Source organism: Leptonychotes weddellii, chromosome 11, assembly GCF_054177405.1.
Source record: "Leptonychotes weddellii isolate Sample4059 chromosome 11, ASM5417740v2, whole genome shotgun sequence".
Taxonomy (NCBI): domain Eukaryota; kingdom Metazoa; phylum Chordata; class Mammalia; order Carnivora; family Phocidae; genus Leptonychotes; species Leptonychotes weddellii.
The window spans coordinates 47,686,563-47,704,937 of NC_138379.1; the positions used below are offsets into that span (position 1 = coordinate 47,686,563).

Below are 18,375 nucleotides of genomic sequence, written 5' to 3' on the forward strand. Positions count from 1 at the left end.
AGTAATAATAATTTAATAATCATAATTATTTCTGGGGCGCCTGGGTGGCTCAGTCGTTAAGCGTCTGCCTTCGGCTCAGGTCATGATCCCAGGGTCCTGGGATCGAGCCCCGCATCGGGCTCCTCGCTCTGCGGGAAGCCTGCTTCTCCCTCTCACACTCTCCTTGCTTGTGTTCCCTCTCTCGCTGTCTCTCTCTCTGTCAAATAAATAAATAAAAATCTTTATAAAAAAAATAATCATAATTATTTCTAATAAGCACCAGATCATTCATAATCTATGAAAACGTTGAGGCCAAATGAAACACCACTGTAGCTGATTGGTTGAGTTTTTTGCTCACCATGGTAGGAAAACTGCTTACATTTGTGGAATAATTTTAGGAGGTCAGGTTGCATTTTCAGCACTTAGGCCATTATTTTCAAACTCCTATATTTTCTTTGAAATAGGATATGCTGCTTCCAAGTAATAGTAAGTGCTTCAAGGCTCATTTTTTCTGAGATCTGAGTCGCAGCCATTACTCTTTCCATGCACAAACACACACACACACACGTACATTTCTCCTTCCTCGTATGTGTGTGTTTGCTTCCTAGCAACATTAAACCAGCTTCATATAATAATAAAACTAGGGCACCTGGGTGGCTCAGTCGTTAAGCGTCTGCCTTCGGCTCAGGTCATGGTCCCAGGGTCCTGGGATCGAGCCCCGCATCAGGCTCCCTGCTCGGCAGGAAGCCTGCTTCTCCCTTTCCCACTCCCCCTGCTTGTGTTCCCTCTCTCGCTGTGTTTCTCTCTGTGAAATAAATAAATAAAATCTTTAAAAAAAATAATAGTAATAATAAAACTAGATAATCTTAATAGAGTAAATTGGTTAAAAACATTCCTAGATATATAAATGTTGCTCTATTTCTTATTAATACTTATTTTAGTCATAGTTTCACTTAACATTCTTATTTCCCAGACATTGGCTAGGATGTTTATATGTGATTCAGCTGAATCTTTTCTTGGAGGCAGTGCTTTTTTATCTTGGTTTTTATCTTGGTTTTTATCTTGAGGACTTGTATCAGTTTGGTTTGATAGCTAAAGCCTTTGTGGCTTCAGGTAGGTCTTTGCTCTGGCAGCTTCTCTTACAAGAGCTGCCTACTACTTTCATAGCTTCTTTCTAGAGTAATTTGTCATAGGTTCCAGCTCCTGTAGGGTTCCTCTTTCTTTTATTCTTGTCATCTAAGAGTGAAGAGACCCATACTAGTTGCCACCATATTGTAAGAGGGGGTTGGGAGAAAGTAGAGTGCTACTTCCCACTACTTTGTTTTTTCTCTTTCCACCTGTTATTGCCAGGTCAGGGTAGGGGCTCAGCTCACCACTGGACCATCCTGGCAGCACCCTGCTGGGTCTGATCGCTGTCAAGGGTCAAGGGAATTGGACTGCTGCCTCCTGCTTCAGTGGGAGTAGGGTAGAAGAGCACTCCCTATTTAGTCTCACTGACCTTGGGGAAGGGAAAGTAGCAGTTTTTCTCTTGCTCTTTGAGTAAATTGCCAACATTTTCTGTTAGGCCACCTCTTTTCCAGGCTTTTGCAACAGACATTTCTTGGATTTGGGTTGTTTTGTTTTTGTTTTAATTTGTGCATGTTTGTTTGTTTTTTTAATCAATTCCTTGTTGGAGGCTTCTGCAGTATCCTATCCAGGATTGTATGGGAAGCAATAAGGAAATCCAGGGAATTTGTTACCCTGTTGTTCTTCAAGTCCTCAGGTCCCTAGGTGACCTTCTTTCCGTCCTTCAGACTTCTTTTTTTTTTTTTTAAAGATTTATTTATTTGACAGAGAGAGACAGCGAGAGAGGGAACACAAGCAGTGGGAATGGGAGAGGGAGAAGCAGGCCTCCCGCTGAGCAGGGAGCCCGATGTGGGACTCGATCCCAGGACCCTGGGATCATGACCCAAGCCGAAGGCAGACGCTCAACGACTGAGCCACCCAGGTGCTCCTTTCAGTCTTCTTATACTTCCTGTCTTATGTCCAGCTTTTTTTCGGTTATAAGGGGAAGCACCTGGGAGAAATGGGGCTACTGTCTCTTGGCCAGACCAGAAGTCACATCTTTTTTTAAGATTGGGAGATTAAGGGCGCCTGGGTGGCTCAGTTGGTTAAGCGACTGCCTTCGGCTCAGGTCATGATCCTGGAGTCCCGGGATCGAGTCCCGCATTGGGCTCCCTGCTCGGCGGGGAGTCTGCTTCTCCCTCTGACCCTCCCCCCTCTCATGAGCTCTCTCTCTCTCTCATTCTGTCTCAAATAAATAAATAAAATCTTAAAAAAAAAAAAAAAAGATTGGGAGATTAATCCTTTCAGTTAGTTCTCAGTGGAAGCAATAAGACAGTGACTTTCAAACTGAACTAAGATGTCTTCTTAATTTTTATTTAAAACACATGTTTTAAAGCCAAAATTAAAACTGAAAATCACTGTTCTAGGACACTCCACTAAGAAATCCAAACCTTTTTCCATCTCTGTCTCTAAGGGCTAGTCTTTGAACTATTGGGAAGCAAGGACTCTGTTCTGTTTTTCTAGCACTTGAACTTGCCCAGCATATAGTACATATCCAGTACACGTTTGTGAAGCACTGGAGTTATTTATGCCGATCCATCTTCTCTGCTCTTGTAGTTCCTTTACCACCCATTCCATCTTAGGGGCTTTTTTTTTCTCTTGCCAGGTATTCTGGATACAGCCATTGTTGATCAGGGGAGGAATGTGGTGTCTGGTTCTCGAGACGGGACAGCACGACTTTGGGATTGTGGGCGCTCAGCCTGCCTGGGAGTCATTGCAGACTGTGGTTCTTCCATTAATGGAGTGGCTGTGGGTGCTGCTGACAACTCCATAAACCTCGGCTCCCCTGAGCAGACGCCAAGTAAGTTGATAACGATATGTTGAGCTTGTTTTGTTTCCTTAGGAACCTTCAGTGTTTGCCTTAGCTTCTCCTTTTCTTCCTCATCTTTCCTTGCTTTTTGGCTGGTATTTGTATTTTCACCATAAGTTTAATATTTAATGCATACCTACTATGTTTCTATTGCTTTGGAATCTACAGAGGAAGTATATGTCATTGTTAACTACATTTGAGTAAGTACAATCTAGTTTAGCAGATGAGACTGATGCCTATAAAAAACAAAAGAATTTTAGCTGAAACAACTTAATAATTCTTAATGCAAGTAAAATAGTTTTGAGTATTTCATATTTTAGGTTAGTGTAGATGAGAAAGGTGTCACAAAGAAGTTGACTTGAACCTTGGAGGATGAATTTGAGTTGAATAGACAAGAATGAGAAGGATGGGAGAATGGGAGCTGCGGGTAGGGCTAGGGTCAGTTCACATTAAAATAGTTTGGAGTTGAAATTGACTGTTGGGTAGAAACATATGTTTGGCTGGGTCAGAGGTTGGATTAAGAGTAGTAGTAGTGGGGGGCGCCTGGCTGGCTCAGTTGGTAGAGTATACAACTCTTGATCTCTGCGTTTTAAGTTTGAGCCCCATGTTGGGTGTAGAGATTACTTAAAAAAAATCTTTAGGGGCAGGGCCACCTGGGTGGCTCAGATGGTTAAGTGTCTGCCTTCGGCTGGGGTCATGATCTCCAGGTCCTGGGATTGAGCCCCACGTCGGGATCCCGGCTTAGAGGGGAGTCTGCTTCTCCCTCTCCCTCTGCCTCTCTCCCTGCTTGTGCTCTCTTTGTCTCTCTCTCAAATGAATAAATAAAGTCTTTAAAAAAAAAATCTTTAGGGGCACTTGGCTGGCTTAGTCAGTGGAACGTGTGACTCTTGATATTGGGGTTGTGTATTCAAGCCCCATATTGGGTGTAAGGTTTACTTAAAAATAAAATCTTTAAGAAAAGACTTTATTTTTTAGAGCAACTTTAGGTGTACAGCAAAATTGAGCAGAAAGTGCAGTTTTGGGGGTGCCTGGGTGGCTCAGTTGGTTAAGTGTCCAACTCTTAGTTTTGGGTCAGGTTGTGATCTCAGGGTCATGAGATTGAGCCCCGTGTCGGGCTCCACGCTCAGTGCAGAATCTGCTTAAGGATTCTCTCTCGGGTGGCTGGGTGGCTCAGTTGTTAAGCATCTGCCTTTGGCTCAGGTTGTGATCCCAGGGTCCTGGGATCAAGTCCCACATCGGGCTCCCTACTCAGCGGGAGGCCTGCTTCTCCCTCTCCCACTCCCCCTGCTTGTGTTCCTGCTCTCGCTATCTCTCTCTCTGTGTCAAAAAAATAAATAAAATCTTAAAAAAAAAAAAAAAAAGGATTCTCTCTCTCCCTCTCCCTCTGCCCCTCCACCCGCTCACACTTGTGCATACACCCTCTGCTCCAGACACCCTCCCTGATTATCAGTTTTATCAACATCCCTCACCAGAGTGGTATATTTGTTACAATTGATAAACCTACATTGACATATCATTATCACTCAAATAATTTATTTTAGGTTCATTTTTGGTGTTGTACATTCTATGGATTTGGACAAATGTATAATGACATGTATCTATTATAGTATCATACAGAAGATTCACTGCCTGAAAAATCCTTTGTGCTCTACCAATTCATCCCTTCCTCTCCTATAACCCTTGGCAAACAATGATATTTTTACTGTGTCCATGATTTTGCCTTTTCCAGAATGTCACAGTTGGAATCATAAACTGTGTAGTCTTTTCAGATTGGTTTCTTTTATTTAGTAATAAGCATTCAAGGTTCCTCCATATCTTTTTATGGCTTTTTAGCACTGAATAATATTCCATTGTCTGGATGTACCTCGGTTTATTTATCCATTCACCTGCTAAAGGACATCTTGGTTGCTTCCAAGTTTTGGCGAATATGAAAAAAGCTGCTATAAATATCTCTGTGCATGTTGTTATGTGGACATATGTTTTCAACTGATTTGGGTTAATTTTGCCCTTGACTTTTGACACACTGTAAGTACTCTCCCATCTTAAACTTCCCATGTGGGTGTACTGTGGTCCAAGAACTAAAACTATTGCTGACCACCAGATGTTCCCTGAACTGTCTTTGGAATTAATAGGATGAGTCTTTTTCCCAAAGTGTGATACATGTGCAATTAGTGATAAGATAATTTCAGGCAGTACACATCTTTAATAGTTATATATTTAACACGCACACATTTTACTTCAAACCTAATATATCCCACAAATATTACTTAAAACAAGGTTAAGTTTTTTTTTTTTTTTTTAAGATTTTATTTATTTATTTGACAGAGACAGTGAGAGGGAACACAAGCAGAGGGAGTGGGAGAGGGAGAAGCAGGCTTCCCGCAGAGCGGCGAGCCCGATGCGGGACTCAATCCCAGGACCCTGGGACCATGACCTGAGCCGAAGACAGACACTTAACGACTGAGCCACCCAGGCGCCCCAACAAGGTTAAGTTTTTAAAAATTCGTTGATTTAGGGGTGCCTGGGTGGCTCAGTTGGTTAAGCGACTGCCTTCAGCTCAGGTCATGATCCTGGAGTCCCTGGATCGAGTCCCGCATCGGGCTCCCTGCTCAGCGGGGGGTCTCCTTCTCCCTCTGACCCTCCCTCCTCTCATGTGCTCTCTCTCATTCTCTCTCTCTCTCAAATAAATAAATAAAATCTTTAAAAAAAAAAAATAAAAATTCGTTGATTTAGGGCGCCTGGGTGGCTCAGTTGGTCAAGCGACTGCCTTCAGCTCAGGTCATGATCCCACGGTCCTGGGATTGAGTCCTGCATTGGGCTCCCTGCTCTGCGGGAGCCTGCTTCTCCCTCTCCCACTCCCCCTGCTTGTGTTCCCTCTCTCGCTGTGTCTCTCTCTGTCAAATAAATAAATAAAAATCTTTAAAAAAATAAAAATAAATAAATAAAAATTCATTGATTTAAAGTAATTTTTTTTAAAGATTTTATTTATTATTTATTTGTCAGAGAGAGTGCACACAAGCAGGGGGAACAGCAGGCAGAGGGAGAAGCAGTCTCCCCACTAAGCAAGGAGCAGGGAGCCCCATGGGGATTCGATCCCAGGACCCCAGGATCACAACCTGAGCCAAATGCAGACACTCAACTGACTGAGCCACCCAGGCATCCCGATTTAAAGTAATTTAAATGAAAATATATGTATATATATGTATATTTTTTTAAGATTTTATTTATTTATTTGAGAGAGAGAGGGAGAGCAGAGAGCCCGACTTGGGCCTGATTCCAGGACCCCGAGATCATGACCCGAGCCGAAGGCAGATGCTTAACTGACTGAGCCACCCAGGTGCCCCTGTACTAGTCTGCTATAATCCATTGTCCTCAGAGCAACCATTTGTTGTCATTTAAAAAAAGCACAAATCAAGTCATGTTGCTCTCCTTTGTCCCTACTCTTCTCCAGTGACCTCCTTTTATACTTATATTAAAATCCTATCCCCTTCACTTGGCTTATCACAAACACACTTTCTGACCTCTGTATTCCTTTCCAGCTTCATGTCATACTGCCCATACTTCGCAAAGCTCTTTGCACAACTAGTTTCTGGTTACCATTCAGGTCTCAGTTGAAAAGTGGCCTCCATGGGTTGTTGTTTTTTTTTTTTAAAGATTTTATTTATTTATTTGACAGAGAGAAAGATAGCGAGAGCGGGAACACAAGCAGGGGGAGTGGGAGAGGGAGAAGCAGACTTCCTGCTGAGCAGGGAGCCCGATGTAGGACTCGATCCCAGGACCCTGGGATCATGACCTGAGCTGAAGGCAGACGCTTAACGACTGAGCCACCCAGGCGCCCCTCCATGGGGTTTTTTAAAAGATTTATTTTTGGTGGGGGCAGAGGGAGAGAGAGTCTTAAGCAGACTCCACACTGAGCACAGAGCTGATGTGGGGCTCGATCTCATGACCCTGAGATCACGACCTAAGCCGAAATGAAGAGTCGATGCTTAACTGACTGTGCCACCCAGGTACCCCTTCATGGAGTTTTTTTACAGTTAAAGTTTAAATTTAAAATTACCTTTCCTCACTCAGCCTTCCACCATCTACTCACTATTGATTAGATTTTCCTGTTTTATTTCCTTTGTGGAATTCATCACTGTCTGAAAATATCCTGTTTGTTTATTTACCTATCCCACTATTTCCTATTTCCACTAGAATTCTTGAGAGTAAGGACCCTGTCTGTATATTACTATTTCCTTAGCACATAGAATAGTGTTTGATACATAGTAGACCCTCATTAAAGATTTGTTTAGTTAATGAATAAATTTCATTTACTCCAGACCGTAAGAGCCTTGAGGTCAGAGACTGTTTTGTTCAACATTGTACCCCTGCTCCTAATACGGTATCATGTCACATTGCAAAGGACTTAATGAAGTAAAAGTTACCCTTTTTATTTTATTTTATTATTTGTTTTTAATTAACTTATTTAGAGGTACCTGGGTGGCTCAGTCGGTTGGCCATCTGACTCTTGGTTTCTGCTCAGGTCATGATCTTGCGGTTGTGGGATCAAGCCCCGTGTTGGGCTCTGTGCTCACTGTGGAGTCTGCTTCAGATTCTTTCTCCCTCTCCCTCTGCCCCTCCCCATGTGCACTCTCTCTCTCAAGTAAATAAATAAAATCTAAAAAAATAATAATAACTGATTTTATTAAGTAATCTGTTATCCCTAACATGGGGCTTGAAGTTATAGCCCTGAGATCAAGAGTTGCATGCACTACCAACTGAGCCAGCCAGGTGCCTGAAAGTCACCCTTTTAAATGATCAGTTCTGTGAGTTTTGACAAATGTGTACAGTCATATAAACAATACAAACAGTCAAGATATAGAACATAAGAAAAGTTTTTTTTTAAGTTAGTATGTTAATCACTAACAAGAATTCAGTAAACAGCTATCAGGATCTGTGCTTTCTGGCCCTGCCAGCTGATCAGCCTAGCCCATTGTTGACATGGTTTATCTGTCATGCAGGTGAACGGGAGGTTGGAACAGAGTCGAAAATGCTGCTATTGGCACGGGAAGATAAGAAACTTCAGTGCTTGGGACTGCAGAGCAGGCAGCCGGCAAGTGGTTCCTCTAAGACTTTTGAACTCTGGGGCATCCTGGATCACTCTGATTTTTGGAAAGGGGTTTTGGAAACATTTCTGCTTGCTCCCTGTGTTCACCTTTTGAGAAAGCTGCAGGAGTAAGGGGCAATAGAGTGTAATGATTAAGAGCATGGAATTTGGAGTAAGGACAACATTAATGTCCTAGCTCTTCCACAATGGCTGTGATATTTAATAGGTTACTTAACCATTCTGAGCCTCAGTTTCCTCATCACTAAACTGGGCATAGTAGTACTCACCTTGTAGGATTATATGATGAGGATTAAATGCTCTACTTCTTTGTGACCTCTAAGTCACTTTCTCTCTGGGCCTTAGTGTGCTATGTATAAAATGATGAGGTTGTGTAGATTCCCTTCCATATCCAAGGTAACATGAAGCAATTCTGAGTCAAGGACTCATGCATTCAGGGCTCTTGATCAGTTAGTGACCAGAATGTCTTTTATGGAAGAATTAGTTGAATTTTCTTCCTTCTGCCTCTGAGGTTTTGCTGGGCACACTGTACTCTTCGTTAAGCCCGGAGTTCCCTGGGATTTGATTTTTAAAATTTCTTTCCAGCTCCTGTCAACCTCACCCAGACAACTTTAATGATTTGGGTTGGCCACAGGTTTTGTATTTTCATTTCTCCTTGTTACTTCATTATTCTAGTGATGTTTCCATTTTCAGAAATGACATTCCAGGAACATCAGTCTTTCTGATTGTATCACCTCTGCACTGCTTTTCCTTCTGAAGGGAAATCACAGGTTTTGTTTGTTGGGCCAGGTTTGGTTTTTTTCTTTCCTTTTTAGAATACTTGAGGGAGAAATGATCAGATTGAGCTAACAGTAGAGAGTAAATAAAAATCTGATGATTCCTTTTTTTCAGGCACATGGGGAGAATTCTAATTCTTTAAATTGCCACTTTATTTAAGCTTGTTTCTTTTCCTACATAGAGTCTCCCTTCAAAAGGTTGTCAGCAGTGACATGAAACAAAATTTAAATGTGTGAATTGCAAGTGTTTCTCAAATGGAGGGTTGTAATGAGAAGCGGGAGGAGAAAGATGTTGGGTACTGAGGGTCCTGTGAGTCAGTGTGTTGAGGGGCAATAGTCTGGAAACTGCCGCCTCTTCTGGGTGTGGTCGTACATACACTGCCGAAGTCCTTGGGGAGCCTCAGGTTCCCAAATTCCTGGAAGGGGCTCCTCCTCAGTCGTTGCTGAGTACTTTGTTTAGATGCAGAGTGCTTAAAGGGAGAAGAAAGAAAATGTCTCCAAAAATAGGAAAATTTTCTTTTTTTTGGTGCCTGTTTATTTCTGAAAACAAATTAATCTTTAAGCAGCAGTTTTGGCTCCTGCTTATTCCCAGGTGTTCCTCTTTGTTGGCTCAGATGCCTTCAACTGCTGCACTTTTCTCTCTGGCTTCTTGCTGTTGGCTGGGACACAGGATGGAAACATTTATCAGCTGGACGTGAGGAGTCCAAGGTGAGTCACCATTCATTTGCATGATGCAGGTCTTCTACAGAGTGGAAATTTTTATTAGCTTTAACAGTGATTTAGCATGGCATGTAGATGACTGTTGAATCAAGGGTATATTTTTCCATTTATAAAGGTTTTCCGGTGTGAGTTGTCTGATTGTTCTTATTATTCCTGGAATCGTATTAAAAGGTAATTTGATTCGTGCTGTCATGATTGTCCTAGTGTAATGATGACTTTGGAATCTAAGCTTAAATAATGAACTAACATTTCCCTTAAAATGATTGTATAGAACTTTTAATTTTAAGGAGCTCAGTAATTTTCTCAGTGGTATTAAATCTGGGTTGGCCTAAGATTGATCATTTTTAGTTCAAGTAAACCAGCTGTGTTTCTTTGTTTGGCTTTGATCATAACCTGTCTGAAACAGGCTTTATTCTGGTCTTAAAGATACCCAGAGAGAATAACACAACCTCTCCATCCCAGGATTTAACTATTTCTCCAATTCTGTCCCTTCCTCCTTCCATTTCCTTTCTTTTGTTCAGTTGACATTTATTGAATGGCTTTTGTGGGGACCAGACATTGTGTAGGGCACTGAAAAGCAGAAATAAAAGATACAGATTCTGCCTTTGAGGCACTTGGAGTCTAACAGTAAAGATGGGCAAGTAAAAGATGTTGGTGATACAGTGTGATTGGTGGGCTGACAGGACTCTACACAGGAATTTGAGAAAGCACTGAGAAGAAGAAAGAAGAAGGTGGGACTGCTTCTCCAAGGAAATGAAGCTTTAATTGGATCTTGTCCAGTAGGAAGTTACCAAATGAAAAGAAGGATCTGCCCTAGGTAGAAGAGCGTATAGAGAAGTGTGAAAATGTGTGGAAGTATGGCACTTTCAGGGATCCTTGAGTAGTTCAATATGACAAATACATACCCTGCAGGCAGGGTAGCAGTGAGAAGTGATGCCATACAGGAAAAGAACTTGCATACATCCGAAGGAGTTTGGACTTTATTCCAAGGGCAGTAAAGAAATTCCAGTGAGCGGGTGCCTGGATGGCTCAGTTGTTAAGCGTCTGCCTTTAGCTCGGGTCATGATCCCAGGATCCTGGGATCAAGTCCCGCATCGGGCTCCCTGCTCAGCAGGGAGCCTGCTTCTCCCTCTCCCGCTCCCCCTGCTTGTGTTTCCTCTCTTGCTCTCTCTCTGTCAAATAAATAAAGTCTTTTTTTTTTTTTTTTAAAGATTTTATTTATTTATTTGAGACAGAGAGAATGAGAGACAGAGAGCATGAGAGTGAGGAGGGTCAGAGGGAGAAGCAGACTCCCCGCCGAGCAGGGAGCCCGATGCGGGACTCGATCCCGGGACTCCAGGATCATGACCTGAGCCGAAGGCAGTCGCTTAACCAACTGAGCCACCCAGGCGCCCTTCAAATAAATAAAATCTTTAAAAAAAAAAAAAAGAAATTCCAGTGAAGGGTGACTAGCTTATACCATTTCTTCCATAATTTAAATTACTTTACTTTTGTTCCTGTTTTTGCCTCTGTGGAGATTCAGGGAATCTCTGATAGCTATTAGAAAATCAGCCGTGTCGCCTGGGTGGCTCAGTCGGTTAAGCATCTGCCTTCGGCTCAGGTCATGATCCTGGGGTCCTGGGATTGAGCCCCATGTTGGGCTCCCTACTCATCGGGGAGTCTGCTTCTCCCTCTTCCGCTCCCCCTGCTCATGCTCTCTCTCTCTCAAAGAAATAAATAAAATATTTTAAAAAAAAAGAAGAAGAAAATCAGTCTTACAGGGGCACCTGGCTGGCTCAGTTGGTAGAGTGTGCAACTCTTGATCTCGGGGTCATGAGTTCGAGCCCCACGTTGGGTGTAGAGCCTACTTAAGATTAAAAAAAAAGAAAGAAAATCAGCTTTACATATATATTAAATTGATTCTCACTCACCTTTCTCTTTCATTTCAGAGTCCTGACATTTGTAGTATCTCACACCTGTCTTTTTTTAACTCTCACAACTGTCTTTTTTTTATTCTCGCAACTGTCTTAATTCTGTCTGTAAGCAAAACAATGAACATATTGTTAACATTGTGGTATCTTAAACTCTGTCAGGCCTCCCCTAAAAACTGGAGTTATTGGTGGTGACTTAGTTCATTCAGCTCAATGACCTGTTTAGTTAGAGAGATGTTTAGATTCACTTCACTCCAAGGTAGTTTTGAGTGATTTCCTGGATTTACCATTTAAGGATCTTGCCAGGAAAGAAACTATATGAATGTTTAATCTCTGTCCACATTTGTCCTGTTTGCTTTTGTGTGGTTAGTACTATATGTTGAATATAGTCAAGTGTTGCTTGAAGAAATAAAGTACAATTGCCCCTTTTTCTTTGAATTCCAGGGCTCCAGTACAAGTCATCCACAGATCAGGAGCACCAGTTCTGTCCCTCCTGAGTTTCAGAGATGGATTTATTGCTAGCCACGGTGGGTCCAGGGGCCCCTTGACAAAGATGGCTTCCTGTAGTTCATTTAAACATAGGGTTAGGGGTGCCTGGGTGGCTCAGTCTGTTAAGCATCTGACTCTTGATTTCACTCAGGTTGTGATCTCAGGGTCGTGAGTTGGAGCCCCGCATCAGGCTCCATGCTGTGTGGAGCCTACTTAAGATTCTGTCTCGTGGGACGCCTGGGTGGCTCAGTTGGTTGAGTGTCTGACTCTTGATTTTGGCTCAGGTCATGATCTTGGGGTTGTGAGAATGAGCCCCGTGTTGGACTCCATGCTGGGTGTGGAGCCTGCTTGAGATTCTCTCTCCCTCTCTCCCTACCCCCCCTTAAAAAAAAAAAAAAGATTCTTTCTCCCTCTGCCCCTATCCCCGCATCCCACCCCTACTCCCCCATTCATGCCCCCTCTCTCTCTAAAAATAAATAAACATAGGTTTAAATGCGTGATCTATGGTGGGGCTAGGGGCATGGTCCTCCATGATATTTCGGCATATTGTTTTTATTATATAGTGTTTATCACTCTACACTGTGATTGTCTATATCTCCCCCCAGTGCAGACTCCTTGAAAGTAGTGACTGTGCCTTATTCATTGTAATATAACTGTTTTCAGAGGATGAAACTAAGACCAATAAAAGAAAGTTACCAGGAGCCACATTTCAGTTGAATATAAGTAAGAGAGAGCTGGCATTTTAGAGAGCACTACTAACTTGGGATGGAGAAGCATAGGCTGGTTGGCTACTATGCAAGGTGTTGTGAAGGGAATTTAGTACTAGTTTAGAAGTTGGATATAGATGATCTTTGAGGTCCTTTGTAACTCTTTCACTAGAGAGGAGATTGAAATTGCCAGATTAAACAATTTTGAAACTTTTTATTATGGAAATTGTCAAAGGAGATACAAAGGTAGAGAGAATAGCATAATGAACCTGATATACCCATCATCTAGTTTCAACTATTACCAATTTATAGCTAATCCTGTTTCATCTTGTTTTACACATTCCCTTATAATCCCCAACCATTGTAATATTTTGAAACATATCACAGACATTGTATTATTTCACCTGTCAATATAAGTATTTCTAAAAAATAATAATTCTTCTATTTAAAAGATGATTTTTGGGGTGCCTGGCTGGCTCAGTTGGTAGAACGTGCAACTCTTGATCTTGGGTTGTGAGTTTGAGCCCCATGATGAGTGTAGAGATTACTTAATAAAGTGAAATTTAAATTTAAAAAAAAAGATGATTTTTAATAATAATACGAGAAAGGATAAGGTCTTCCTGTATGCTGCTGGTTGGGGTATAGATTAACAGATAAAATAAAATTAATTAACAGTTGTTTTTGACAGCAGTTTTTCAAATTTTAAAAAGCTTGAAAAGGTTAATTAAATTAAAAAAAATTTTTTTCCTGGATTCTTTACAAAGTCACAATGTTGATACAGAAAAACTTTATGCATAAAGATAATTCTTTTATGCAGTATGCTCTCAACCATGTAAAATAAAAATTTGCACAAAAAGGATTGGAAAAATACATAAAAATGTTAACAGTAGTTATCTTTGAGTGGTAGATTGAGTGATTTTTTTTTTTACTTCTGTTTCTTTGTTTTTAAAGTTTTCTTCAATTAGCATAAACTATTTTTATATTAAGTACAACAATAACAAAAAAAATACCTTATTCAGTTTACAGATCATCCCAAGTCTCATTTGTCCATGGTCTTTTAAGAAAATTAAGTTTAAAAATAAATATACTTTTATTTTCTTGGTGTAACAACTTTGCTCCTTTGCCTCATGTATCTGGTCAAGTTTATAGATTGAAGAATAATTTGGGAGCACATTAAAACATTTATATAGACAATTCCCTGTTAAAAATCATTGTCCAGGGTAAGTTTGCAATCAGATGTATAAGCCTGCGGTTCTTGCTCCGTGCCCTTGGCAGGTATTGCTAATCAAAGACAGCCCTTCTTCCCACTGAGCTTGTACTTGTCCTTCAAATCCTCTAACCCAGCATTCTAGGCAGCCACTGTAGATCCTCCTATCTGACCCACATAATGAGACCTGTTTGCCATTTTGGGTCTTGGGATGATCTTCTTTAGGCTCGTGATGTACAGAAATAAACTAAAATACTGATTTTTTTTTAAGCCTCTTTGTGTGCAGCTTTTTTTTTAGTTATCTAAATTTTTCTTTTTGACTTTTAGGTGATGGAAGCTGTTTCATTGTCCAGCAAGACCTAGACTATCTCATTGAGCTCACTGGGGCCGACTGTGACCCTGTGTTCAAGGTACAGGCCTGAGAGGCACCTGGGTGATTCTCACCTGAGATCTAGGGCTTTTGAGGGGACTGAATCCAGCTACTTTGTGGGCATTCCGGAAGATAAAATACTTACAGATGCGATAAAAGGAAGTGAGAATTTTGAGTCAGAAGTGATTTCACCACTTTTTAGCTCTAGAAACTTGAAAAATCATTTTACCTCCTTAGTCTGTCAATTCTTCTGTAAAATGAAAGTATTAATGAGATAATGTATGTGAAAAATAGTTGTAAATTTTAAGTCTTCTACAAAGATTAGCTGTCATTATTATTATTATTTAAAGTTCAAGACTGGTTATCTCATTTGATTAGAAAGAGAAAAACAAAAGGGGAAGTAATATTTATTGACTAGACATTGTGCTGGATGTTTTACATGTATCATCTTATTTCATTGTTGTTACTATTCTTGAGGTATAGGTATTATTATTTATATTGTTTTTATAATGTAAAAGTTATACAGCTAATACATACCTATAAAAATTCAAACAATACAAAATTATACAGACTTTAAAGTCCCCTTTAAGACCTTTTTAGTTCCACTCTTCTTTCTAGAAGTAACTAGCATTAACAGTTCAGCATGTATCTTTCAAGACTGTTTTTGGGGCGCCTGGGTGGCTCAGTTGGTTAAGTGACTGCCTTCGGCTCAGGTCGTGATCCTGGAGTCCCGGGATCGAGTTCCGCATCGGGCTCCCTGCTCGGCAGGGAGTCTGCTTCTCCCTCTGACCCTCCCCCATCTCATGCTCTATCTCATTCTCTCTCAAATGAATAAATAAAATCTTTAAAAAAAAAGACTGTTTTTGGAGCATTTGCACTTACATCTTTGTTTTATGTATTTATGTAAATAATACAGTTTTACCTTTAGTTTGTGCATAACTGAAATTCTATATGTATTGTATTGTTCTATGACTTTTTTTATTAACATCTTAGAGCTCTTTTCAGATAAATGCATATAGATCCACTTCATTTTTAAAAATTCCTGCATAGTGTTCTATATTGTGAATTAACATACCATTTTCATTTTATAAGTGAGGAAACTGGAGTCCAGAGTGGTTGAGAAAGTTGCCCTAAGTCATGTAGGTACACATTAGCAAACCTGAGATGAAGCTACCTCCAGAATTCATGCTTCTTCCGCTAAATTAGTGGTTCTTAACCTTTGAGTCTCAGGCTTTTTCTTTTCTTTGTTTGAGGGACGATACAGACTTTACTGAATTAGGTTTTTCTATTTAGAACTGAGATCTCATCTACATACTGTTTTGCTGGTCTGCATGAGTACATTAATCCTAATGAGTTTAGATTTTTGATGAGTGGGCTCAAACATACAACAACATACACACACACACAAATTGTTTTTAAAAAGTAGCACATATGTTATGTTCCTATAAAGCCAGTTTTGTTTTTTTTTTAAGATTTTATTTATTTATTTGACAGAGACAGCGAGAGAGAGAGCATAAGCAGGGGGAGTGGGAGAGGGAGAAGAAGGCTTCCCGCTGAGCAGGGAGCCCGACGCGGGGCTCGATCCCAGGACCCTGGGATCATGACCTGAGCTGAAGGCAGACGCTTAACGACTGAGCCACCCAGGTGCCCCTATAAAGCCAGTTTTGATTAAAAACCTCTACTTTTCAAAAATCAGTCTGATTTTGAAGATGAACTGTTTTGGTCATTTTGTACAGTGCTATATTATTGAACTACAATATATGTCTTTTTAAAAGGACACTGATGAGGGGCACAATCTGATATTAACTTTAACCTTATCTGGCTTCCCCCTTCTCTCCCCAAAATCCCTTGGCCAAGAGTTCTCTGTTGTGAAGACTGAAAAGACCCAGTGATACTTTGGCAGCAGTCCTATTACTGCACGGAAGTAACAGAAGCAGGCCCAGGTCCTCACCTCATTCTCCCACACTACGGAACTCACAAATGGTTCCGAAATGAGAACATTCACTGTCGTACCTAAAAACTTAGAGACATGGGGAGTCAGATAGGAGAAGGGAAAAGAAAATCATGGGTGGGCACATGAAGAGCCAAGCTGCTCTGTCCAACACCTGTGTAATGTGTGGTTTAACTACTAAAAGTAAACCTGCTTGATTCACCTTCCAAATCAGAACAAGACTAAAAAGCTCAGAGTTGCGTTTTGTCCTATGCCTAGGTTCTACCAGTGGTGAGGAGCTCAGAAGCAGGATCTCTGCTCCTGCATAATATGCTGCATGCACACAGCATGTCTAGCAGCTGAAGAGCTGCACCTTCCAGCACTGCCCAGATAACATGCACCGTGACTTTTGATTGCTTCTTCACTCCTAGAGCTTCACATCCTTCAGTATGGAGGTCAGAGGAGTGGGCCAGCCTGCCATGATAGCTGCTGGCTGTCTCTCTGATGCAGTTGAGAGGGACACTGTGGTTTTTGGTTTCTTTGAACCAGTCCCTATTATTCCAGTCTGACTAGTTGGTTCCATTGTAGTGTTGGTTCCACTGTAGGTCTTACACACTTTCTGAATGCTCTGATCAACCTCATTTTTCCACCTTTGCTCTGTAAATGTATCCCAAAACCACTACAATAGCTTCTGTAACAAAAACCAAGAGTAGGATGATGACAAACATGGCAAGTCTACAGCAGCTTTCCCAGATTGGGGCACAGTAGCCAGTCAGCCCAAAAGTGGAAAGTGGGGCTCCACAGCGGTGATCATTATGGCAGGGACGAGAGGGTGCACATCTTCAAAGAAGTGGTCGTAGTCAGCATGAGTGAAGAAGACGTGGGCTCCCACCCAGCCTAAAATGCCAGCATGCCAGCTCCCCCGCCACGCGGGAGAGGAGGTTCAGAAACTCCAGGAGCCTTGGGAGGGGGTGATGCCGCGCTGGGCCAGCCATGATACTGGCAGCCTACGGACACCATGCGCTCACCAAGCAAGTGGCAGTGGTGGTGGAGCCTCCCCACTGGGAGCTGTGTAGTCTCGGGGCCACCCACCGCAGCCCCTGGTGCCGTCGCGCAGCCCCAGCACGTACCTCGCTCCTCCACGCAGCTGTAGCCTCAGACTTCTCTGAGAAGTCGACGAAATCCTCCTCAGACAGGCACATATTGAGAACTTCTTTGAATATAATTTTACAAGGTTCAGGGATACGCCAGCCCATCTATGGATCATCTCCTTTCCCAGGTCCAGACCCTCGCCCTCAGCTATGCACCACACTAATGGGCCTGCTCTCTACTTGGCTGATTAGTTTCTCTGTTCTGGACTCATAAGTGCCGTGGATCGTAGCCGGCTACACCTACCATGGATCTAATTCTTCTCTTGTCTTTGGAGTCAGCAGAGCTTCTTAGACTCACTTGTACTAATGGGGATCAATGACAAGGCTCTATCTGTTTGAAATGGAAGACTCCCAGGCTTCCTTTGAGCTGTGAACTCTTGTGTTCCAGGTTGCCACATGGGAGAAGCAGATCTACACATGCTGTCGAGATGGTCTTGTGCGACGCTATCAGCTCTCTGATCTCTGACTCCTTGGAAAAGGATTCCCAGTTAATGAAAAAATTGGCCCTAATCGACAAAGAGCAAAATAATCATCAGTCCTTCTCAAGGACCATGGCCCCTTATTGTTTGGGGCACCCTTTGGAAGTCACAGAAAATCAGCTGCATTGGCCCATGTGGAAGTATCATTCCTTGACAAGCCCTACTGTAAACTGAAGAAGAAGCTCACACATGCTCCCTATATACCCTCACCCTAACAGCAGGGCAAGGATATGGATGCTTACAGTTTGATTTCACACCATTGTGTTAAGTGTTTACAAGGATCAGAGGACTAAAGCTTGTTCTCTGAAGGAAATAAAGAGAATGTATTTGGAGTCTGAATTTGAAAAACTTTGTTAAATATTCTTACTCCAGCAAAAAGCCATTCAAGTTGATGGAACTCCTTTCTCAGGCACTTCCTGTTGGCCTGGCCATAGAGAAAGACTGCTTGTTAGCAGTAACTATCCCTTAAGCAGCAACCTGGGAAAGGTTCTTATACAGGTAGGGAAGCCAACTGTCTCAGTTTTCCTTGGTCTGAGGGGTTTTCTGCTACATGGGACTTTCAGTCCTAGGCAAAGTGATATGGTTGACTGGTCCATGTACGGGTGATAAAGTTGAATCCTGTCATTGTAAAAGCAGTGG

General features: G+C 41.8%; 1 protein-coding gene and 1 pseudogene across 9 annotated transcripts in view; one reads left to right on the forward strand and one right to left on the reverse strand.

The window, feature by feature from the left end:
- PAAF1 (proteasomal ATPase associated factor 1) overlaps positions 1-18,084 on the forward strand; it is a 43,666-nt gene extending 25,582 nt beyond the window's left edge. For 3 of the 9 annotated variants that reach the window (XM_081798804.1, XM_081798807.1, XM_081798806.1), the window contains 6 exons: positions 2,690-2,884; positions 7,894-7,985; positions 9,366-9,481; positions 11,848-11,930; positions 14,134-14,216; positions 17,646-18,084. In XM_081798804.1, coding sequence (XP_081654930.1) covers positions 2,690-2,884; positions 7,894-7,985; positions 9,366-9,481; positions 11,848-11,930; positions 14,134-14,216; positions 17,646-17,723 — 647 coding nt within the window. In that variant the 3' untranslated portion in view covers positions 17,724-18,084. Of the gene's footprint in view, positions 1-2,689; positions 2,885-7,893; positions 7,986-9,365; positions 9,482-9,608; positions 9,665-11,847; positions 11,931-14,133; positions 14,217-17,645 lie in introns of all 9 variants that reach the window. The other 6 variants (XR_014138735.1, XM_081798805.1, XR_014138737.1 and 3 more) reach the window with 6 other exon arrangements.
- On the reverse strand, positions 16,382-17,308 carry LOC115939936 (tetraspanin-3 pseudogene; annotated as a pseudogene).
- Positions 18,085-18,375: the final 291 nt, after the last annotated feature.